Here is a 25,724-nt window from a genome sequence, read left to right as displayed (position 1 = left end):
AGGTATCTATTTATACAGGCTAGTAGGACTAAGGGCTTGCTCAAGGCCCATTGCAACCCTAGGTAGGACTACGGCTATGAGGACTAAAGCAGACTGAACTTACAGACATGGAAGAGCCAGATGCAAGCCCCATCGAAAAAGATGATTTGGCTGCTACAGCTTTGTGGTTTTGGAAATTTACGTCTTGTCTAACTTGGGGTGTAAGCCCTGATGTCTTGTAATGAGAGATGCTGTTTTTAGAATTTTGTTGCTCTAGCTCCTATCACTGAGAAACCAGACACTAAACCATCTGTGACATCTGCAAGCTGGAATCAAAAGTCAACCACCATGACCCATTCCGAGTCCATGTTAGAGAACTGAATCCGTGGGAGGAAAAACTTTCCAGAGTAAAGACACATACTCTGATCAACCTTGGACTTTTAAAATATCACAAGACAGCAACTGGAAGTGAGGGAGATGCCAAGCAAATAGCTCTGAGAGGAATGCCTATCTTGACAACAAAGCACTGAGAAAACACAGCTCCTCTTGCTTACTTTTCAAGAGAACACGGCTTATGGCAATAAGCCAAGAAGTACTTTTTTAAAAACAGTTGTTAATTCTAGGAAGGGCACTTACGGGGCAACTAATGCATTCTTGCTCAGTCTTGTGGAACACTGATGTTGAAAGGTCAGTATTAAGGGGTTGCTATAAAAATCTTTTCCTCAAACTCTGAGAACTGCTGGCGGGAATGTAAAAGGGTATAGTCACTGTGGAAAACAGTATGGCAGTTCCTCAAAAAATTAAAAATAGAGTTAGGTTCTAGTAATTCTATTTCTGGGTATGTACCTCAAAGAGTCTTGAGTTTTGAAGAGAGATTTGCACACTCACGTTCAAAGAAGCATTATTCACAGTACCCAAAAGATAGAAGCAACCCATGTGTTAACTGACAGATGGATAAACAAAACACAACAGAATATTACTCAGCTTTAAAAAGAAGTTCTGACATATGCTACAACATGTACGAACCATGAGGACATTATGTTAAGTGAAAAGAGCCAGTCACAAAAGAACAAATATTGTGTAATTCCACTTATATGAGGCACCTACAGTAGTCAAATTCATAGAGACAGAAAGTAGAATGGTGGTCACCAGGGGTTGGGGGGAGAGAGGAACGGAGAGGTACTGTTTAATAGGCAGAGTTTCGATTTTGCAAAATGAAAACAAGTTCTGTGGATGGATGGTGGTGATGGCTGTAAACAATATAAATGTACCTGATGCCACTGAACTGTCCACTTTAAAATGGAAAATTTTGCGTTACATATACTTTACCACAATTTTTTAAAATGCTTAAATCTTTCCACCAATTTTCAGAGAAAATTCCTCAATCTTCTCTACCATTTTTTTAAACCTTTGATACCACCTATAGCTTATCTGTTCCCTAATACAAATAAAAGGCCAAATAAATGAACACATAGCGTATGAGCATCAGTGAAATACTTTGAGGCTCCCTAGAGCCAGGCTTCGTGTGGCAGCTTTATGAGCACACAAATGCTCGGCTGTGATTTTTTTATGCCAGATTTTCTAAGAAAATTTGTTTTACAATGCTTTGGAAAATAAAAATACTCCTTAAAAAAGAAAGAAAAACACCTCCAATTATCCAGTGTCCCTTCACTTAGAGTTTAACAATGGCTGATATCAAGGAGTTCTACTTTGATGGCTCTGAGTTGTGCAAAGGTCATAGGTCATAAGAGCCAGTTTTATGTCTGTAAGACAAAAATACCATTGCTAAGACTTCTTGATAACTAGGACTGCGCCCCTGGGAATAAGGGCCTGGAACCAAAGCTGTTATAGCACTTCCTATCTTTATACTAATTCAGAGTTCCCAAAGCAATTTCAAATACATGATTTCATCTGAGCCACACAAGCCAGTCCGTAGGTAGGTTCTACTATGGCCAATGCTGAGGAGGGGGAGAACACAGAGTTTGAGTGATTTGACCAAAATCACTTAGCTACTAAGTGGCTAGAACCAAGCTCTTACAAGTTCAAATCCATTCTTGTATCTCCCTAACCCTTAAATTTAGCTCTCTAGTCAAAGGATTTATTGAGCTGGGATCTGTCCCCAGACGACCCCTCGCTGTGTGGGTGCTGTGAGCCACCAGGAAGAAGGAGCACAGTCACAGCAGCACTAAGGCCTCACTTCCTTACTCACGAAGAGAGAGACTACTGGACATACCCACCGGTCAGTATTATTTCTGGTTCAAAGGAAATCATATGTGAAAACATTTAAAAAGCATAAAATAAAATGTTAAGTCACAAAAGGCATAGTTGTCAGGAGACTAAGGTTCCATGATTCTCACCATCAGGAAGGCTGAGTGTGGGAGGGAAGCATGTATGTAAACCCACCCAACCAACCAACACACCTGACCGGTGTCCACCACCGGTGGAGGGAGTGACAAACTGCTTGCTTTGAGGGGCAGGAGACAAACCTGCAGTCTGCCAAGGTACCAGAGACCGTAGACTCTCGGCCCTTTCCTCACTCGGGCATTTCAAGATGCTGAGGAAGGATACAGGGATAAAGGAGCTATATAACAATGTGCTACAGGCTGGGCATATAACAGAAATAAGGTAATCAAAGACACAGTGGTCACATGCCATACTTAGCCCAGATTCTGGAGAGCATCATGAAAGGAGGAGCTGAACAATCTGCTGAGCTTACCTACTACTTTCATCCCAGGGTTTGCCAGCTTCCTGACATGTGGGCTGTGCCTCTGTTTATGCCTCCTCAAGAGTGGGAAGGAGGCCTGGCTAGGGGTTGGCGGACTCCGAGACGGAAGGCTATGGAGATAGTAGTCTGGTGTTTGGTAGCTGGGGACGGAAATGGAGGGTAATGGGGCTGCCAAAAGCCTTTCGGCCTCAGGTTTCATTTACTTCATTCATCTAATCTGCAAATACTCACTGAGTGCCAGCTACACCCCGCAGTGTTCTCAGCATTAACGGTACGCTGGTAAATAAGACAGACAAGGTCCCTCCCTCAGGACACTGGCATTCTGGTGGAGAAAGAGGAATGAACAAGTAGAAACAGACAATGTCATGATAAATGCTAGGAAGAAAAAAGCCACGGGGTGTGAGTGACAGTGCCCGTGGGACCACGTCGGGCCTCTCCAAGAAGACAGCAATTAAGCAGAGACCCAAATGTCGAATGACAAGAAGGAAAAGCTTTCCAGGCAGAGTACCAGAAAGTGCAAAGGCCCTGATGTGGGAATAAGCTTAGCTTAGCTTATTGGAGGAAAGACTGAAGGGAAGAATGCTATGAGCTCAGGTTAGAAGGGTAGCCAAGGGCCAGACTTGTCAGCGTCTTGTCGGTATGGTAAGAAGCCTGGATTTTTTGCTCAGTGATTTGAGAATTCACTGGACTGCAAAGGAGTGACATGTCTGATTTATGCTTTCATCCTCTGGCTTGTGCCAAGAGGTCACCCTTCCAGTTCTGCAGTCCATGGGCTATCTGGGTAAGAGCAAGGCATGGACCCAAAGGGGTACCAAAGGGAGAAGGCCTCAATAATCCCTTTTTCCTTGTCTGATACTATGACTGCCACAAAAGGGAGGAAAAAGAAGCCAGTGGGCCCTAGCTCGAGTTTACAGCCCATCCTTTCTAGCCTTCTGCTTGAAACTGGCCTGTCTTGGCCCTGCCGGGCATGCCTGATGAATGCAACAGAGAAAAGGACCTCTGTTGATTCTTTCTTCTCTTTTCTTCAACTACCCTATCCTGAATCATTCCCTAGTGACTTTAGATATTTTTGACCTACCTCCAGGTCCAGCAAGCTACAAAGTTACACAATACCACCCGATCAGGGCAAATTTCTTCTTCCTCTTAGAAGGGTCAACAAACTACTTAAAGAAATAAAAACCATCTTGGGAACCTAGCTGTGGTCTGTCTTAGTAAGTAGAGGATATGCACATCACAATCACTTCCGATCTTAAGGCAATCAATCAAATAAATCCCTCTGATATTTTGGGAGAGAAGAAAAACCAAGCAGATTCTTTTAGTTTAAGACTTTTAGTTTAAGAAATCGACAGGGGTAAGAATGGGAGAAAAGAAAAAACTATCAGCAGCAAAATGACTGTCAGCTGTTTCTAAGGAGCTGGATCTATTTGCTTTTTCAAAGAGACTGAAAAAGAAGAGAAAGGGTGGCTTCTGTTCCTCACATTCTGCTCCCCTTCCCCCAAAAGGATGGGGAGGGGAGCGCGAAGAGAAATCTTTGGCATTCACGAACACCAAATGGAAAGCATCCAATGATATTGTTTCAAAAGCTATTTCAATCAGACCACACTAACCGTTTCTTATTCTTACTTTTTTAGACTGCTTACTTAAAAATCGGTACAGAGCAGACAGTAGGGGAGATTAGAATTACTTATTTCGATGACGAAGAGTCAAGCCCAGATAGTGGAAGGTAGTGGAACCGAGGTCTCCTGACTCACACTCCCTATCAAATTTTATTATGTATTTGTATCTTTTAAAAATAAAAGCACATTATAGCAAAATAGGAACAGGAGGTCACTCATAATCCAATCATTATACTACACCATTAGCATTTTGTTCCTTCTATCATAGGCTTATAGGTTCCCCCCCCCTTGTTGTAATCACACTGAACTAATGCTCTTTGCGATACACAGGCCCTTTATATTACCATTAACACAGTCAAGGATATGAAACTTGAGACTGATATGATGTGGAATACAACTTGGTATAATCTGAGCTGAATTTATTATCTTTGCTAAGGACTAGTGACCCCACAAGAGAATTTTGCCCCTCTTATTGAGACAGTAAAAATATACAACAGCACCTATTAACAGGTATTGGAATTCAGGTCCTTTTCCTGGAGTGTTTAAAACAGAACTCTCAAGAAGCCCTGGGATGTAACTTAACTTCAGATCAGTTTTATTTACCTACCTGGTGCATCAGGTACTTGAAGAGGAATGAAAGGATCAGATACACTTAGAAGAGGAAGGCTAGAATCCACAGTCTGCCCACCCTTCCTTTTTTCAGCTGGAATTGGTTGGAGGGGAAGGAAGGATCAAGAAGAGAGAGAAAAAAAGAGAAAAGCAGAAAACATCAAGTAAATCCAGATGTACTTACCATCTATTAACCCAACTCAAATTATAGAGTAAGTCTAAATTTAGAGGCAGAATAAAGAAATATGAGTGGATATAATTCAATGTAATAGCAAAGTATGTCTAAGATGTACAATCTGGTCCTTGCAACGTAGTCTGAGATGCAATTAATGGTAAAAGTAGGCTAGTCGTACATCTGAAATTCCACGTCTTCCTTGGATACTGCAGTCTATAGTGATCTCTTTCAGAATTCCTACTGCAATTACTACTATCCTTATCACACATTTTGGTAGGTAAACAAACTTTGTCTATTTTGTAACTTAGAATATGTGTATAGGTACTTCCTATGTGCCCATTTCCCTCTTGAGGTCCTTTAGGCACTGAGTCCTATTCTATCACCATATGTCAAATGTAGTGCTAGGTAGACAGAAAGAGACAGAAGCAGATTTCTTCCTATTGGAAGGTTAGATAAACCCTAACCTTTGGACTACATCTACCATACTATTGGCATTCATCCTATATTTGGCAAACTTATAGATTTACAGAAATCTATACACCCTATGGAATATCAGAGCCTGAAGGGATCTCAGCACTTTCTACCATAATTTTCTTATTTTCCAGAAAAAAAAAGTGAAGCCCAGAAGTTAAGAGACTAGACAGAGGTCCACCAGCAGACCCAGGATCAAAACACAGGTCTCCTGGCTCCATCTTTACCATTCTTTACCATTTTAATAATGAGTTAGTTCCTGAATTAAAATCTAATTTAGCCTTTTATAAAGTGGATTAAAAAGAACCTTTTAATTTTCAAGTAATTGTAGAATCATAGGAAGTTGCAGTACATAGAACTCTGTGAACCCTTCAACCAGCTTCCTCCAGTGGTGAGTTCTTATACAACCATAGTTCAATATCACTGACATCAGGGCAATTCTGTTAACTAAACTCTATTCAGTTTTCACATGTACTCACATTTGTGTGTGTGTGTTTATAGTTCCTTGCCATTTGATAGTACGTATAAATTAGCCTAAGTACCAAAACAATGATACACAACTATTCCATCAAACAAAAGAACTTCCTTGTACTCCTTTATAGTCACACCCACTCCTTACTCCTGTCCCAGTCTCTAAAATTTTGTCATTTTAAGAATATCATTCAAGTGGGCTTTTAACTAAGCTTCTTTAAAGGTCTGTGGAGGAAGAGAAGGGTTAAAATCACTGCTCTTAGTCTCTGAAATATTTTAAAATGAGATACAATGAAATATATTAAAAGAAAAAGAACAAATTATGAAATTGAATGTATAGTATAATTCATGTTTGAAAAAAGTATGTACAAAGAAATAAAACTATGGACATAAATATTGTTAAATGTTAGTAATGCTTTCCTCTTGGAATGGGGTCATGAGTTTTTCAATCTTGCTTCCTTGGGGTTTTAGCAAATTAATGTATATAATTTATCAACAGAAAAATACAGTAAGTCCCCTACATATGACCTTCAAGTTGAGAATGTTCAAAGATGTGAACATGCGTTCCTATGTCCAATCACGTAAGTTAGTTCACGCGTCTGGTGTACATTGTCACGTGCAGCTTGCCCTCATCTCCTATTGCTAACGATCCTTCAGCTCTACCATCTCCCACCTCCTCTCCCTCCTCCAGTCAGTAACTCTTCTTGCCTGTTCACTAGATGCCAGCCCCTGTATGCCAGCTGTTGTCCTGTACTACTGTACTTTTCAGGGTACTGTATTGTAAGATTAAAAATGTTTTCTTTATTTTTTGTGTTTGTTTTTTATGTATCATTTGTGTGAAAAGTATTATAAACCTATTACAGTACAGTATTATATAGCTGACTGTGCTAGTTGGGTACCTAGGCCAACTTTGGTGGACTTACGAACAAATTGGACTTATGAACAAACCGGATTTACGAATGTGCTCTTGGAACGGACCTCGTTCATATGTAAGGGACTTACTGTATTTTAAATAAAGAGGCACAATGTCAAATTTTAATTGTCTGCCTGTTCCTCCTCTAATGTATGAACACAGTTTAGCAACATTTTTGCAGCTTTTACCATAAAAATGTTAAGGATAACCCTTGTGTCACCCTCCCCAGCTCATCACCAAATTTCCTGCTTCTCTCCTCTCTTGGTTGGTTAGAAGGTTTCAAATCAGTGAACGGTCTGAGCTTGATTAGAAACCTTGGAGAAAATGGTGCCACCCTGAACTTCATACAGTGAGGACACACTAATTTCTGAGATTTAGATATAATTTTATTTCATTTGTGAAGAATGAAGATTCCTCTTCATTCACACCACAAATGCAAACGAAGGGAAAATACCAAACGTTCATAGAAAAGTGCTGGATAAATTGAGGAAAACACGAAGATGTTTTGTAATGCCTGTAAAAGCTTAGTGTCACTGATTTATAAGATTTCTGAGATGTGGTTATAACTACAGCTTCTGTGCTGGGCTGCCCAGGGACAAATTTCTACTCTGTCATTCCCCACCTATGACCTTGGGCAGGTCACTTAGCCTCTCATGGGCTGTTGTGAGGGATCACTGGAGATAATGTGCATAAAAGCACCTACCCAGTGGGCTTAGCACGCAGCATGTACTCAACATATGTTTGCAGGTATTACTGTCCTAACTACTCAAATATGTGTTTTCTAATGGCTGGGCCATTAAAAAAAAATACTGCCATTTACAACCTTCAAAGTTAAGCATTAAGGGGAGAAGAGGCAAAAATAAAAGCAAAAAACAACTCTTTAAAAAATAGTTCATACAGACAAAAAACAAAACATAAAATGTATGATAAGAAAGAATTAGGCATTAAAACTGGAAGTGGATGGAAAATGATTAGGGACTTCTGTTATTAACATTGGTGAATCCAAGCTCCTATCCTTTGGCAAAAAGCGACTCCTTTCCTTCATTCAACAAATGTGTACTGAGCCAAGCACTGTACTAAATGCTGGGATTCAGCATGAAAGAAGACCCTCCTAGGGCTTATTCCATGACCCCCTTTCCAGGGAAACTATATCCTACCCAGCACCATAACTAGTCATCATTGTGACATTTTATCTCAAGGACAATGACCAATGCTTTATACATTTGGTATATTTAGTCAACTATTTGGCATATCCAACTTTAAGCACTTTCAACCAGACCAAAATACCAATAAATTTAAAAATTAGGGCTTCCCTGGTGGCTCAGTGGTTGAGAGTCCACCTGCCAATGCAGGGGACACGGGTTCGTGCCCTGGTCTGGGAGGGTCCCACATGCCGCGGAGCGGCTGGGCCTGTGAGCCATGGCTGTTGAGCCTGCATGTCCAGAGCCTGTGCTCCGCGACGGGAGAGGCCACAACAGTGAGGGGGCCGCGTACCGCAAAAAAAAAAAAAAAAAATTTAAAAATTATATAGACCAGACAACAAGGCTAAAAATAAAAAATAACACACAAAAAATTTTCACTATTTAATATTAAAAAACACACCTTCCAAATAATTCCAATGCCTGTTCCAAAATATTAACAATGAGAACATCATATGAAGACTTATGGGATATGGTTAAAACATGAGTTTTTTCTTACAAGGGAAACACACAGCTATTAGAAAGCACTCTCAGTAACAGTGTAATCCTCAAAGGCTGGGGTGGGGTGGGCAACTGGAGCAAGAAAGAGGCAAGAGAATAGTAGATTCTCTGTGAAAAAGTCTTCCTGGAAATTATAATTAGCCTCCCTCCCCACTCTCATGCCAGATGAAAATCACTGTTATATTGAGAGAAAAACTCTAAATACTTTTTTTTTAAGAATTAAAAAAAAATTTACTATGTGTTCTTCTTGAAATCAGCAAAAGTGAACCTAAGAAAAATAGGGAACTGTAATCAAAAAGATAAAGGCAAAAGATAAAGAATTAGACGACAGAAAAAGAGTAGTTCTATAGAGTTGTCTTTGAAAGGTAATAAAATAGCAAATCTCTAACTAGAGTTACCAAGAAAAAGAGAAACACAAATACATACAATAAAATTGATGTATGCAAAGAAAATATTACAAAAGATTTAAATGTATTCTTCTATTTTATTTAAAAAAATTTGAAACTATAGATGATTTTCTAGGACATTATTATTAAATTTGCCTTATTATGAGGCAGAAAACCTGAGAGAGGAAGTTCTAGAGCCAGAGGGTCGGTGTCCCAGCTCTGCCACTTACTAGCTATGTGACCCTGGGAAAGAGACTAGCCTGTGCTCAGCTACCTCAACCATAACTGATGTGGGGATGATGTGGCAACCTCGGAGGGTTGCTGAGAGGGTCAGATGAGATAATACTTGCATAGGACAAATGACAAACTGGGAGAAAAGTTTACAATATGACACATGAAGAGCTCTTACATATTAATAAGAACAAAATAAACACAGCACATTAAAAAAAAAAAAAGGACATGAACAACACAAATCCCAAAAGAAATAAAAATGGCCAGTAAACAATGTCCTCTGTCTACAGCCTCTGAGCTGGTCTGTCTGGGAAAAACAGGTGAAAATTACTCATTCACTGTTGACTGAAATAAAATTTGTATAGCATTCTTGGAGGGCAATTTGGAAATATGCACCAAAAGCCTTAATTACACATATCTTTTGATTTAGCAAATAATCCCCTAAAAGCTATCTTAAAGAAATTTTAAAGGATATGAATAAAAATTTGGCTTCAAGAATGTTTATGTGGTGAAAATTAGTAACAACCTAAGTATTAATCAAAGGGGATGTAATACAATGTTATTGTTCTTCCATTAAAAATCATGTTGTAGATTAGTATTTCTTGAAATGGAAACTACTAACTCCCATAGAACGTTTACAGAATGAATAACAAACTCCTGCATAATACCCAAGAGAAAAAACTGCAGAGGCCATATTATCACAATGCAATGAAAATATATCCTAAATAACTCTAGGGTAAAGAAATCAAAACTTAAAAATTAAAATTTAAAAACAGCCAGAAAAGAATGAGAATAAGAGAGCATTACAGGGACTTCCCTGGTGGTCCAGTGGTTAAGAATCCACCTCCCAATACAGGGGACACGGGTTGGATCCCTGGTCGGGGAACTAAGATCCCACATGCCGTGGGGCAACGAAGCCCATGAGCTGCAACTACTGAGCATGTGGGCCCTAACTACAAAGCCCGCATGCTGAAACTACAGAGCCCACGTGCTCTGGAGCCCTGCGCCACAACTACAGAGCCCACACGCCGCAACTACTGAGCCCACGCACCACAACTAGAGAGAAGCCTGTACACCATAGTGAGGAGCCCACGCACCACAGCGGAGGATCCCACATGCTGCAAGGAAGATTCCGAGTACCACAACTAAGACCCGACGCAGCCAAAAATAAAATAAATAAATAAATAAATAAATAAATAAATAAATAAATAGAGCGTTACATAGCAAATGTTATGGAATAACAGCCAAAGTTCTAATCAGAAATAAATTTACGAGGTTAGAAAAATACTGATACACCCAAAGAAAGCAGGAAGAATACGAAAAATTAAAAGCAGAAATTAATCAATATAATTAAAAAGATCAATTTTGAAGGATATCAAATTCCATATCCTACAAAGAACATATTCAAAACCTCACATCCATTGCTGAGGAATTTATAACAGTAAAACACTGACATCAAATTAATGTTTAAAAAAGAGGTACCTGGTTAAATACATTAGGATGCATCCACATAAAGGAATTTAATATAGATATTTTAAAAGTTATATTCGAGGAGCTTCTTTAATGATATGGGGGAAAGATGCCAAATTTTGTAAGCAAAAATACTTAGGCTTTAAAATATGACTATAAAAATGTACCTTAGAGTCATAAACTGAGGCTGAAAATTGTGCACAAAATTGTGGACACATGTATTTTTGTGAAAGAGAAGATCTGTAACTTCCCTTAGATTCACAAAGATATCTGTGACCCTAAAAAGGTTAAATGCCACTAACAGACATCCAAATGGTATTGCTATGCTAATTTCTCAGGGGTGAGGTCATGGGGCTCTTAACTTTCTTCTCCATGCTCTTCTATAAATTACTAAATATGTATATTATTTATTAATAAAAGGGAAAATTAGGTTTTTATAATTACTTCTAGAATTTTTTTAAACGTCTCATTTAAAAAGGTATCTCGCTTCCGCCACAGCAGCCATTAAAGAGCAGCAGCCATGGCTCTGCGCTACCCCATGGCTCTGCGCTACCCCATGGCTGTGGGCCTCAACAGGAGCCACAAGGTGGCCGAGAACGTGAGCAAGCCGAGGCACAGCCGCTGCCACGGGCCCCTCACCAAGCACACCGAGTTTGTGCAGGACATGATCCAGGAGGTGTGCGGCTTCGCCTCTTATGAACGGCGGGCCATGGAGCTGCTCAAGGTCTCCAAGGACAAGCGGGCCTTCAAGTTCATCAAGAAAAGGGTGGGGGGACACATCTGTGCCAAGAGGAAGAGAGAGGAGCTGAGCAATGTCCTGGCCGCCATGAGGAAGGCAGCAGCCAAGAAGGACTGAGCCCTTCCCCTCTGTGCACAATAAAACTTCTTCAGAAAAAAATAAAAATAAAAAGATATCTCCCTGTCCCCAGAAGCACACACACACATGCACAAAAACACAGCATAGAAGAGACTCAGATATAGGATAGAGCATCTAATTCTTAGAACTCTTCAAGTCACTCCAAAGAACCTAAGCAATTACAAGAGATTAACAGAGTGATGTTCCTGAAATTTAGAAATATTTGCTGAAAAACATGTATGTGGACTTGAGAGAACAAATCCTGTATATTACTGCCAGATCACCCTGCCATTCTAATTCAAAGTGATTCTAGATCTTTTTTTATCCCGATCTTTTTATAGGAAATCTTCAGAATGAAGAAAACTATGTTACCACCAGGATCTGGGGCTCACTGCCATGCTAGGGTTATCTGTGGACTGGAAACCAGTGGGAAGGTCACAACAGTGAGTCTTGAGTTTCAGGTGTTCGCCATACTAACCAGTTCCAGCAGAAAATGAGGAAGCGGCAAAAGTATCACCTTGGGCTGGTTGAAAGCCTGGGATCAAACTCTCAGCTGAGCCTCCAAGCTTCTCAGGATGTTTGCCTGGAGGGACAAAATACCACTCGGTTCATCCCAGCAGAACCCCATGATGCACACACAGGCCAGGGGTGAAGGGCACCCTCCAAACCGACATCTAGACTTGACTCATTTTACTGCATTATGGCAACACCTTGGCTATTCAAAGGTCCTTGTCTGGTCACTGCAGTAACTGAGAAACAGCTGAGGAAAGAAAGGAAGTCTAAAGCTCTAAAGCTTGAGGACATTACTCAAAGCACAATGCCTCCAGCCTTCACTCTGAATCGATTTATCTCTACATCATTCTAATGAGTTTGATGATCTGTTTTCCATGTTGAAAGTAGTTATGAGAGCAAAAGAAAAGACAGATGGCAGTAGTGAGATGCTATGAGGGACAGGCACAATGACGATGGCTTAATGTAAAAGCCAACAGTTGAACAACAACAACAGTGACAGGAAATTACTAAAAATAGATACAAGAATTTTAAAACTTGGGAGTCACTTAATCAGGTGCAAAATACTAGTTTTCAATAGCACATGAAGGCATTTCTGTTTACAGTCTAGAACAATAACTGGCATACGTAACAATGAAACAAATTGACAATAAATGTCAAAGAAAGTTAAATCTTATGCCCTATGAAGAAAAAAAGGCAAGAAGTGTATCGATTTTTAAAAGATGTCTATAAAATTATAAAGCTAAAATGTTTGGTCAAAGTTCGTATCATTCACTCCGTTCTGATCATTCCTTTACCCTGTGCTTTTGTCTAGACTGAGGTACTTTTTTTGAACTGTATCATACTGTAGAATTTTCCCAGGGTGTGTGCTGTTGTTTTCCAAGGTGTATGTGTGTCTGTGAGTGGGTATCTTGCCTTCCAAATTAGACTGTGGATTTGAGGGTAGAAATGGTACCTTCTGTTTATTTGATCTCCGCTCCAGGGTCAGTCAACAGTAATAGAGAATTCTGATCATGAAGATTCAGTGTCTACATGAGGGCACACTCTTGTGGGTAAGCAGCTACGACTTTCTGGGATAATAAACCCACTTAGGACAAGGTACCATCACATTCCTCCAAGGAGTGAACATGCTTGACACTATCATCCTGGTCTATGCTACCAAATCTTTCCTAAAAGTTTCCCACTCTCCTTGCTGCCACCCACAACAGACCAGGATTTCCTAAGGATGAAGAGACTTCGGTGCCCTAGTAATAATACAAGCTGATTTGTGCATATACTTCAAAATCAAGTCTTTGAAGGAAAGAAAGACCCAAGCCTACATTTTCACATGCGTACCCCTCTAGAGTTAATCACAAAAAGACACCAATTACTCACCTTCCCCCAGCTTGGCAAAGTCCTTGTTCAGCAGTTCTTCAGCTGTGAGTTTGGAGAAATTGTCGTCGTCAAAGGGATTCCATGTAGAACCTTCTGAAGGATTATAAACGTTTTGCTGGGAGGCCCGAGGGGAGCCTGAAGGAGTGGTGGTTGCAGACCTAGGTAGGTTCCCACCCCCACGAAATAAAAAGACATATAAAGGTTGAAAAGGGTCAACCTATTTTCTCTTTGTTTCAAGAGCAAATTATTTTATAAGTCAAACCATTATTTTCTACAGTATGTTTCTAAAAGGGCTTCCCGTAGCAAAGGAACAGTTTCCAAAGATGCCCTTTCCACTGTGTGAAACAAACATCTCCCTTTCTTTTGTGATTCACTGTCTCCCACTACATCTTTAACCTCTTGCTTAGATTTTTGGTCTCATCTGCAAGTTCTTTCAATTCAGGATCCCAAAGCCACCTGTTCTTAGGCTCGTGCATCCTGTGGTGACCACTGTAACATTCACAACAGCTCCAGAGGGGCTGACGCCTATTCCGGCTGCCTCGCATCTGTCAGGATCCAGCATCAGTGGACACCATCAGAGTTAAAGAGCAACAAAGACATTTACCACCATCTTGAGCCCCTGGGTATCATCACCTGATTTTCTTCTAAAATCCCTCTTGATGCCCTTTGCATTTAGCTAATGACTCAATTTAAAGATTTTTAACTTCCGTATATGGTTCCAAGAAAGCTGAGAGCCTGACACTGCCATTTACGCAACAAACACTCACTGCAATCTACTTGATGTCAGGCACAGAGCCTGTCACCGGATTTACAAAGGTTGATTAAGCCACGGTGCTTGCTGTGGATGAACTTGCAGGCTAGGTCCGCTAAACATACAAATAAATAATGATAGTACAGTGTGATACATGCTCAAAAAAGGGTTCAGACAAAATTATATATGATACCAGAGGAAGGGTCAAAGAAAATATAACCTCCAACATGGATCTTGATGAATAAATAAGCATTTCCTAAGTGGACCAGGAGGAGAGTGGCAGTTCCACCAATGTGATATAATAGTCCTTGGTCTGTTAACCAGTCGGTTCAGATATTATTCTACACGCAATGGGGAGCCAATGAAATGTTATCAGCATGGAGAGATTTGATCAGATCAAGAATTTAGAAAACACATGATACAGTATGGGATGGAAGACAGACTGGAAACTGTGAGGCAAGTAGGAAATTATTTCTTAAGATCAGTCTGATCTACAGGAAAATTCAGTTTCTCAATAAACACAGACACTCACCCCTACATATACATCTACACACAACTACATACACATGCAAAAATCACACAGCAATGTTCCCCAGCAGCCCTTGCCCACAAAAGCAGTACATACTTGGACTTATTGAGACTGGCCTCAGCTGCAGCTGCTTGGAGCAGCTGGGTTGATTTGCTGGCAGGGACCCCAAAGACTGCGCTGTGGGTCACGTCGCTGAGAATCCGCCTGTGCCCAGCACGCTGGGCCTTGGGGGACGATGGAGGAGTGAGAGATCCGAGTTTCTGCCCCTGGATGGTAGGAGGTGGGGTTGTCTGAACCTTTGGCTGTTGTCTTATGGGGGCTTGAATCTGCTAGGAAGAGAGACAAAAGCGTTAAAAAAAAAAAAAAAAAGGGAAAGGAAAAACAAATAAGCAGACGAGCATAACAAAAATGCCATGTGAGAGCTAACATATGGCTCAAATGGCTCAGTTTATCAAGAACACCCAGAAGGAAAAAAACAAGGCTTTGACGATCTGAGCTGCAGCCTTGAGACTGATACCAGCATGGTACTTACCTGGTGCTAATATATAAATTTCAATCTTCATCGGCAATAATATACAGGGTAACCATATGTAACTCGACCCAGATCAAAGACTGCAGAAGCTATTCCTAGCTTTAAAGACCTAGAGAGTTTCCTAAAGGACCACTTTCTGCTTCAGGAACTCATTCAGAATGGCTCCAAAGGGCAGCCTTTAGGCATTCTACTGGCACAGTTACAAGCCAATGAAGGCACCCCTCTAGCTAAAACACATCTGAGCTGAGTGACTTCTGCTAAGAGATCCCTTTCTGACAGAGCTCAGACTACTAGTTAAATGAGACAGAATCTCACTGTGATTAACAAATGGCAGCACTTTTTTGCTTTTGTTGTTAACACTCTATTTCATTGATAGGATGGGTCTTACAGGATTCTGTTTCTGTGGCAACCCCTGAGAAAATGTACAGCATTGGAGCAGTGGGATTATCCTGTTCCCATCTTCAGTTTGGAAACGGCACTGAAGAACCATGTAGAGAATACAGTAAAGGAGAAGAAAAAAATGTAAAAGCCCTTGATGATGACTGATCTAATAATACGAGGCCTCTTGACATATGGGTCTTTTTCAGAAGGAAGGCAGGACACACTGTCACCACAGAAAAACAAACTGGTGGGAACATCCTTGTGGCCACACAGCGAGTCTTTAAGCATAAGTCTTGATCTACAAAGTTCTATGGCAAGAAAATGAACAAAAATTAATATTAAGAAGGCCACCTAACCCTTTCTTAACTGTCAATCCAGAAATAAAGGAACTCAGAATATTAAATGCCTCAGGTATTGAACTATCCCTTCCCTCCAGTCCTTCATCTCAGATTGGAGCTGCCCCTCCACGCTGCAAATTGGTTCTCACATTCTGTGTCTTCAAAGATGAAGCGATTTAGGAAACTAGAGTGTCCAGCTACTTGGGTCAGGATGCTGACAGCCTGGGAGCTTCTGTACCTATATTGACTCAGACTTTAATTTTATTGAGGCAGGCTACGTACATGTGAGAGTACACAACCACTCACCAATCGAATGAATGATACAATATAAGGTTCTAATTCCGATCAAATTAAAGTCAAAGGGTAAAGCAGCTGACTGCATCTCTGAGTGAGAAGCAAAGTGCTCTGGGAAGAAGACCAGAGTTCCAGCTCCACAACTTCCTCAGGGGTGCAGAAGTGCATCTGCAACAGCCAGCCTAAAGCCAGTACCCATAGGGGCGAGAAGGGATTTAAGGACAGAACTAGATTTGCTTATTTCTTGCAGTTTAAGACATTCACTACACTGAAAAGGGTACTTAACTGTTGAGGCCCTTTATTTTGAAGAGTCCAGACTACCTGGAGAACATTTTCCCTTCCTTCTGCCTATTCTCTGTATGCAGCACACCGAAGAACAGATGCTTCCATCATGAGGACACCTTGTTTTATCACAGCTACCAATTCAAACTGGCTGCCACCCATTCAGCCACTCCCCACAACAACCCTGTCAAGCAGATTTATTTCCAATCAGAAACTCAGAATGAAGAGTCAAAAAAGACCTTAGAGAACATGGATTCCAACTCCCTCATTTTAGAAGAGACCAGACCAAGGCCCCCTAAGGCTAAGTGCTCACTCAAGGTCACACGGTCAATTGAGGGCAGAATCCATGTCTCTTGACTATCGCCCAGGACGCTTTTCTGCACCATGATGTCTCCTCATCCAAAAATGGGATTGGGAAGGGGGAGGAGGGAGAAACAGACCACAGGGGGAGAAGAAGCAAGGTAGACTCAAATGCCTATCTTGCCAAAGATTTTTTAAAAAAACAAAATATATAACTATAAAAGGAGTATAATAACATCAAGAAATGTAAGGATATAGACTAGGGGAGAAAAACCACCCGGACTTCCATTCCACTACTCTAATACAACTGTTCTTATCTTTCTGGTATCTTATATTTAAGTCTATTTCAAGTACATACTCGTCCCATAATCTTATCTCTCCTCTAACACTACCTCATGAGAGTTTCCATACTATTGTACAGACTTTTATGACCATGATTTTTAAAAATTAATTTATTTTTATTGAAATATAGTTGATTGTTTTTGTTTTCTTTTAATATTTATTTATTTTTGGCTGTGTCAGGTCTTAGTTGCGGCATGTGGGATTTTTCATTGTGGTGCACGGGCTCTTCGTTGCGCCGTGCAGGTTTCTCTCTAGTTGTATTGTGCAGGCTTCTCTCTAGTTGTGCGCATGGGCTTCAGGGTGCATGGGCTCAGTAGTTGCGGCACGCAGGCTCTCTAGTTATGGCGTGTGGGCTCCAGAGCTCGCAGGCTCTCTAGTTGTGGCGTGCTGGCTCAGTAGTTGTGGCACGTAGGGTTAGTTGCCCCGTGGCATGTGCGATCTTAGTTCCCCGACCAGGGATTGAACCCACGTCCTCTGCATTGGAAGGCGGATTGTTAACCACTGGCCCACCAGGGAAGTCCCTATAACCATGATTTTTTTTTTTTTTTTTTTTGCTTTACGCGGGCCTCTCACTGTTGTGGCCTCTCCCGTTGCGGAGCACAGGCTCCGGACGGGCAGGTTCAGCGGCCACGGCTCATGGGCCCAGCCGCTCCACGGCATATGGGATCTTCCCAGACCGGGGCACGAACCCATGTCCCCTGCATCAGCAGGCGGACTCTCAACCACTGCGCCACCAGGGAAGCCCTATAACCATGATTTTTAATGGCTGCACAGGTGAGTTGTTGGAACGAGTTAGGTTGCTTCCATGCTTGTGGCTATTATTAAGACTGCAATAAACATCTGTGGGGTATGGCCATCCTCCCTTTGCAGATTGCTGTGAGATGGCTGCAGGGTATACTTTACATTCAATTACTTGCTTCTCTAGCAAAGTCCTACAAAGGGTCACCGGAGAAAGGGAAGGGTCAAAGCTGGGAGGTTCTCTGGCTCCTGGCTGAAGCACGTTCTGTTCTCGTTCCTTCTCTGTGCCCTCAACCACCTACCCCTGAACAAAGTGCTCAAAGTATTTTTTCATTCAAGGAACGTGGAGAAGGATCACAGTTCATTCCCAAGGAAGTGGATACTTTTGTCCAGGGTCAGCAGAGGGGGACCCCATAAGAAGGGTATAGTCAGTGGTAGATGATCGCGTCCTCACCCTGAACGATCATTGTTTTTATCCTTGAACACAGATCAGGATTCTTCAGTTCATGCCCCAGCTCTGGTGCTATCAGTCTGTGTGTCTTGGGCGATCCCTTTCTAGCCTGGGCCTCAGTTTCTAATTCCATTAAATGAGGACTGGACAAAATAAGATTTCAACTAGCTACGGGATACAATAATTTTTTTAAAACTCTTTTTCCATTAACAAGAGGAACTTTGTCGCTTGTTAAAAATACAGAGAGTAGCTGTCTACCAAACGCCTGCAGGAAGACCAAGCTGTTTCAGAAACGAAGGTGTAAAGACACTGAACACACATTTAGCTGAGACTTAAAGAAGACAATCTATTTACGGCACTGCTTCCCTTTGAAGGGATGTAGCTTTTCTGGTTTAAGATGAGTGACAAAACTCTATTAGAAATCAATCCTCAGAAAGATAGTTTCTTACTTTTCCTTCGTTCTTCTAGTGGTTGGGCTTCCCTGGGAATAAGAGAGTAGCTGTGATACTCTGTCAGCTGGGTATGTAAAATGCCTTTTTCTATCATTATAAAATTTTCTATTGCTGTCACTCTGTGAGTACTCATTAAAGGCACTCATTAAAGGTCAAAGTATGACGTGCCTGAGGATGTACCTGTAGAGGTCAATCAGAAGAGCATGTAGAGGTCTTGATTCTATACTCAGCCAGTATCTAGAAATGAACATGCCGAATTTCTAAACTGACAAGATGGCTCAAACAACAGTCAGATGCTCTGGTGCCCAGAGGGGGATCAGGCCACGACAAATGGTCTCAGCAAGCGGGCCCTGGAAGGGTGCTGCATAGTAGACTTATTTAGGTGGCCAGTAATATCGTCCAAGACAAAGAATAAACACAAGACTGTCAGGACTCAGGGTACAGGTGGAGGCCTACACGAACCTCCCGAGACTGGGAAGGCCACAGTGGTCAAACTGCCCCCCTGAAGACGGGAAAGGGATTAGCTCTAACCCTACCTAGGGCTTTGACTGCTTGACACTGGCACTGACAGAGACAATGAACAGCTCTTTCTGCCAGCCTAATATTAGAGTGAGAAATAAGAAAGTTCATCGTCTATTAATCCCATACTCCTAATTTATGCCTCCCCGCTCCCTTCCCCTTCGGTAACCATGTTTGTTTTCTATGGCTGTGAGTCTATTTGTGTCTTGTAAACAAGTTCATTTGTCCATCAGCAACCTAGAATCATTTTTCTAAAACCTTAAGCTTCTAGAGTATACCTCATCCTTTTCCTGGATGTATCGGGAAAAGATCAAATATCTTCACCACCAGGGCGGGGAGCAGCCGTGCCACACCAGCTGCTGCGGCCTCTTTCCCACCCTTTCCCTAGCCCTCACTGCGTGCTCCTCTTCTGGTTGATTCTCACCGCTGGCTCCTGGGCAGGGGCTGGCTGGGGGGCTGTGGCTGGCTGTGCCTGGGCCTGCTGTAGGGCTACCACTGCGGTCTTCTGCTGCAAGGCAGCCTGCTGAGTCAGCAGCTGTTGTTGATGCAGGGTTGTGGCCAGCTGCTGCTGCTGGTAGAAGCTCTGTATCAGCTGCTGTTGAGAGCTTCCTTGGGCTACCACGGGGAACTGAGCGATCGCTGGTTGCTGGGCTGCAGGGTGTACTGCCTGAAACTGAGCAGGAGAAAGTGGCAAGGAATGAAGAGGTGAATAAAAGCCTGTCTCAGAACCATATTCCACAAAGGATGAATGTCTCAGTAACAACTAAGACCGGTGCTGAAGCCAAAGGCAAGGGCAGGTAGGGCGTCTTTTACCTTGGCCTGAAAACTCACGAGGGGAACCTCAGGGCATGACATAAACACAGCAGCACGTTACACTGACAGGCTCCAGCCACTGCACTACCTGCCTCCTGCAGTGCAGACTGGCTTCCGAGGGGTTTCTGTGCCTGGCCTGAGGGCATCCATCTGACTGCACATCTTGTGACTCCACATGCTGGAGCGTAACAGAAGCTACTAAAGGATCTGCTAACCGCAGAAGTTATCCCTCTCGTAAAGGGATTTGGAAATAACCAGGATTAAAATTCTTCCCTACATGAACAGGATGAAGCAATGATGACACTAAGGAGAATAACCTAAATGTTAACTCAGTTATTAAGTCCTCTCAAGCCTTTCTGAAAATCATTTCCCAATAGCTCTCTTTATTATACTCCCATCTTTAAACATTCAAAATATTCAATATACTCTACCACTTAATGATATTTTATCTTATACTGGTAGCATGGTTTCAAGTTATATTCTTTTATAAACTTCCTGAAGACAGGAATACTTCTCTACTCCTCACTGCTAAGGACTCTGTGTAAGGCACAAAAACACAGCTGAAAAAAGGGCCTACTGATGAACAAAAGTCAAGATCTTGTCTGTGAAAGCCCAAATACTGTCACTTAGTTGTGACGTTAACTGGGAGGATATTGTTTGCCTACTGGGGCAAAGTTAAAGCGTTAGCAAAAAAAGCAGATATCAATAAATAGCTGGCTACTTATAATAGCAAAATGCTAGAAACAACCAAATGTCTGTCAACAGGGGACTGATTGGAATAAACTATGCTATATATCCTTTAAAGGGAACACTCTCAAGTTGTAAATAGGAATGAAGGATGCCTCCATATATGGGATGGAGGGAATAGAATTTTGCAGATTTAAGTTTGAAATTATGTAAATGTTTTACACTTTCACAAAACAAAATTAAACCAAAATTTAAAAAGCAATAACTAAACCGCAAAACAAAGCAAATAAACCTGTGTATCAGATTAATAGCCAAACTCCTAGAAAATAATGTGCTAAACATTCTAGGTGTAAGAATGGCAAAGAAGGGCCTCCCTGGTGGTGCAGTGGTTGAGAGTCCGCCTGCCGATGCAGGGGACACAGATTCATGCCCCAGTCCGGGAAGATCCCACATGACGCAGAGCGGCTGGGCCCGTGAGCCATGGCCGCTGAGCCTGCGCGTCCGGAGCCTGTGCTCCGCAATGGGAGAGGCCACAGCAGTGAGAGGCCCGCATACCGCAAAAAAACAAAAAAACAAAAAACCCAAAAAACAAGAATGGCAAAGAAATCTTAAACTGTTTTCGGTAATCATATTGGTATTGTTATCTTGAAACTATAAATCAATTAAGAATTATGTTAATGTTGTTAGGAATCAAGATTTCCAGATGAGAAAGATACAAATATAAAATCCAAGAAGTTAAACAAAAATCCTACAATTACAAATCTGCTTTAGAAATATAAATTTGAATTCATGGTGTATATTCTATTAAAATATATATATATATATATGTGTCCTAACTATTCACTGAAAAGGCCTAAAAATAATAACCAACCCATTAGCAAATGGGTATCCCTAGTAGCAAGACTGTGGTCTCTAAATATCATTTCCATTAAAGGGAAACAGCTCCTTGGAGAAATGGCTGATTCCAGGTCAAGGGCAGAATGATTCTGGAACAGCTTGTTACACCAAATAGCAAGGACACATTAAAGGCTACTGGAGTCACAGCCAAAGGACCCAGGAGCCAATCTGAAGAGACTTCCACTGGCCAAAACTGAGACAACTGGGACAAATTTTTTTAACAGCAATGTGTGGAAACATATCAAATATATTAAGATGCATGAACTCATAATTATACTAAGAACAAAACAGAATCTTCATTGTTCACTTCTGGATGGTACTATGAACAAACTCATTATTCTGAAAACTGGTAAACACAGGGAAAGAGTCATGCATTATTTCTGCCTTTTCTGTACAAACAGTACCTCAGGGTAATCAAATACTTGCTGAAAAAGTTCTTTACAGGGGGCTTCCCTGGTAGTCTAGTGGTTAAGACTCCGCGCTTCCAATGCAGGGGGTGCGAGTTCGACCCCAAGTTCTTTACAGAAAAATCCAGCCCCTAAATGAAGATGGAATGCTAGAATATCACCGCTTTGCCACCCCTAATGAATTAATGGACTTAGGAAACAAACTGAAGGGGAATATTAAGTGACTGGATCAGACAGACAACGCCAAACCCACAGATTGATCTTAATATTAATAAAAGAGGGGACAAGCAGACTTTATCCACAGTTTCGCTTTCTGCAGTTTCAGTTACCCGTGATGAACAGTGATATGAAAATATTAAATGGGGGGCTTCCCTGGTGGCGCAGTGGTTGAGAGTCCGCCTGCCGATGCAGGGGACGCGGGTTCGTGCCCCGGTCTAGGAAGATCCCACATGCCGCGGAGCGGCTGGGCCCGTGAGCCATGCCACTGAGCCTGCATGTCTGGAGCCTGTGCTCCGCAACAGGAGAGGCCACAACAGTGAGAGGCCCGCGTACCACAAAAAAAAAGGAAAGAAAACAAAAAAAGAAAATATTAAATGGAAAAGTCCAGAAATAAACAATTCATAAGTTTTAAACTGCATGTTGTTCTGAGCAGTGTGACGAAACCTTGCACCGTCCCATTTCGTCCTGGCTGGGATCCCCAACCATTGACACCATCTGCTCCTGACATGCAACCATTGACACTGTCATGGCTCCATGGTTCTGGATCCCAAGAAGCAGATGATCCTCCTTCCGACATATGGTTAGAAGGTCAATAGTAGCCTAACGCTATGTCACAATGCTCACGACATTCATCTTACTTCATCTCATCAAGTAGGCATTTTATCATCTCACATCATCACAAGAATATTTTGTGAGAGACACTACATTCACATAAGTTTTATTACAGTATATTGCTATAATTGATGTATTTTATTATTAGCTATTCTTGTTACTCTCTTACTGTGCCTAATTTATAAACTAAACTTTACCATGGGTATGTACGTATAGGAAAAAACATAGTATATATAGGGTCCGGTACTAGCTGTGGTTTCAGACATCCACTGGGGGTCTTGGAATGTATCCCCCACAGACAAGGTGAGACTACTGTATGTCTTGTCATGTTGAGACTACTGTATGTCTCCTGATGTGATGCAACTGGAAGAACAAAGGACTATCAACCTGAATCAAATACTGAGAGGCCTCAAGAAACTACCCATTTACACAGAGGGTGGTGGAACATATTAAACACCACCACAGGGATGCAATCAACCAAATCCAGAATGTGGGAAATTCTACAGGACAAACGACCCAGTTTCTTTAAAAAAAAAAAAAAAAAAAAGTGGCAAAGGGGAAAAAAAGAGGAGGAAGCCACCTATGGCTAAAAGGGGGACTTAAAAGATATATTGATCATTATAAAATGAATATATTCAGAGCAAAAAAATGTGAAAAAATATACAAAGCAATTTAAATTATGACACACCAGAAAGAGTTAAACACTACTGGATATTTGATGATAATAAGAAATAATTGTTTTTCTGCTTCAATTTGATGATGGTGTCATGTCAGAAAAAGAAAAACAAAAAAGAGTCATGTACCAAAATGTTCACTGCAGCTCTATTTACAATAGCCAGGACATGGAAGCAACCTGTGTCCATTGACAGATGAATGGATAAAGATGTGGCACATATATACGATGGAATATTACTCAGCCATAAAAAGAAACAAAATTGAGATATTTGTAGTGAGGTGGATGGACCTAGAGTCTGTCATACAGAGTGAAGTAAGTCAGAAAGAGAAAAACAAATACCATATGCTAACACATATATATGGAATCTAAGAAAAAAAAAAAAAAGGTCATGAAGAACCTAGGGGTAAGACGGGAATAAAGACACAGACCTACTAGAGAATGGACTCGAGGACACTGGGAAGGGGAGGGGGAAGGGTAAGCTGTGACAAAGTGAGAGAGTGGCATGGACATATATACACTACCAAACGTAAAATAGATAGCTAGTGGGAAGCAGCCGCATAGCACCGGGAGATCAGCTCGGTGGTTTGTGACCATCTAGAGGGGTGGGATAGGGAGGGTGGGAGGGAGGGAGATGCAAGAGGAAAGAGATATGGGGACATATGTATAACTGATTCACTTTGTTATACAGCAGAAACTAACACACTATTGTAAAGCAAATATACTCCAATAAAGATGTTATAAATAAATAAATAAATAAATAAAAATTAAAAAAAGAGTCCTTAAAAACCAGCTTCCTTGCTGAGGTTCCCTGGTGAGGTGCAGAATTCCCCATGGCCTGAGAAGAAGCAGGGGAGGGCTGTGAGTGATGCAGTGAGGGCTCCACTGTGTCAGGTTTCGTGTCTGCCATCTGTGAGTACAACGCTGTGCCGGGTCATGGCTCTCTGTCTTCCCAGGGCTTCCCAAGGAAGACACCTGCACGTAGTGGACCTTTTCACAGGGATGACTCACATATGCCAAGCGAGGGTCACATTCACCGCCTTACCTGCTGAGCCTGGGCCTGCTGCTGCTGCTGCTGGTAGAATGTGCCCGCTGGCTGCTGTGCAGGAGGCGGTGCCGCCTGCTGCTGCTGCTGCTGCTGCTGCTGCTGCTGAAGGAAGAGCTGCTGCTGGTGCTGGGGTGTGGCCTGGGCCTGGGTGGGCAGACCCTGGGCCTGCGTGGAAGGCGGCTGCTGTGGGGTGGGCGGAGCCTGGGGCTGCTTGGGCTGAGACTGCGGTAGGGGTTGGCTGGGTGGAGGCTGGGGTTTTGGTTGAGGAACGCTGGCTAAAAGGCCAGGCTGATTGCTGGATCCTGCAAGGAGAATAAGCTCCATATAAGGGCTCAAAACTCTTCCAAACGAACGCGGCTTTCTTTCTTGCCAAAGCAATAAAGAGGGGGTGATCAGTGGACAGATAATCCCAAGATCCATGGGCTTCTCACTGTCCTTGCACCTGGAAGGCCCTTCCTTCTTCTTGCCATACTTACGTGCTTCATATTTTTCAAAACAAGGTCCAGTAACAGTGTTCAATGATTGTCTCCTTCAAAAAGTCCTCCCTTGCTCACCATCCCATTTAGTCAATTACTCCTTTAGTCAGCACCCTGAGGATCTACATATTCAACTGGACTTTGATGCTACTGTACATAAACACAATCTTTGCATTTGTGGCACACTGCAGGACAAAAGCATTCTTTGATGGTTTACATGTATGTTACACAACCCCAGTCTGGATGCCTGATTGTAAGTAAATGACCACCAAATTCACCAACAGCAGCTTCCTGGTAGGGGGAGTGATGGCTGTGTTCAGTTACTTGATAATTTGGATCAATCCTCTTTACGAAAGGAAACTCAGTCCACTCATTAGAGATGGAAAAACAAAACATGAAGAGGTGACAGATACTTCAAGAGACAGAGCATTAAAGAAATAATTCCTCTGTGTCCAAAAAGATTTTTTTTTTTAATGCAAAGAGAAGTATATGAAATA

General features: G+C 41.8%; 2 protein-coding genes across 2 annotated transcripts in view; one reads left to right on the top strand and one right to left on the bottom strand.

The window, feature by feature from the left end:
- Window positions 1-25,724, bottom strand: part of AAK1 (AP2 associated kinase 1) — a 174,109-nt gene that overhangs the window by 35,874 nt on the left and 112,511 nt on the right. Inside the window, exons 12-17 of the mRNA XM_060170090.1 lie at window positions 24,749-25,053; window positions 19,820-20,068; window positions 14,863-15,092; window positions 13,487-13,644; window positions 12,081-12,185; window positions 4,928-5,023 (exon numbers count right to left, since the gene is read on the bottom strand). Coding sequence (XP_060026073.1) covers window positions 4,928-5,023; window positions 12,081-12,185; window positions 13,487-13,644; window positions 14,863-15,092; window positions 19,820-20,068; window positions 24,749-25,053 — 1,143 coding nt within the window. The remainder of the gene's footprint in view (window positions 1-4,927; window positions 5,024-12,080; window positions 12,186-13,486; window positions 13,645-14,862; window positions 15,093-19,819; window positions 20,069-24,748; window positions 25,054-25,724) is intronic.
- LOC132531968 (large ribosomal subunit protein eL36-like) lies at window positions 11,285-11,644 on the top strand. The gene has a single exon (XM_060170091.1). It carries the CDS (start codon window positions 11,285-11,287, stop codon window positions 11,600-11,602), a length of 318 nt encoding a protein of 105 aa, XP_060026074.1. The 3' UTR covers window positions 11,603-11,644.

Source organism: Lagenorhynchus albirostris, chromosome 13, assembly GCF_949774975.1.
Source record: "Lagenorhynchus albirostris chromosome 13, mLagAlb1.1, whole genome shotgun sequence".
Classification (NCBI taxonomy): Eukaryota; Metazoa; Chordata; class Mammalia; order Artiodactyla; family Delphinidae; genus Lagenorhynchus; species Lagenorhynchus albirostris.
The sequence above is the reverse complement of the archived record's forward strand: the minus strand, read 5'-3'. Positions and strand labels throughout refer to the sequence as shown.

What these genes read in the sequence shown, in the direction of transcription:
- LOC132531968 (XM_060170091.1), top strand. Translation starts at nt 11,285, where the DNA reads ATGGCTCTGCGCTACCCCATGGCTGTGGGCCTCAACAGGAGCCACAAG.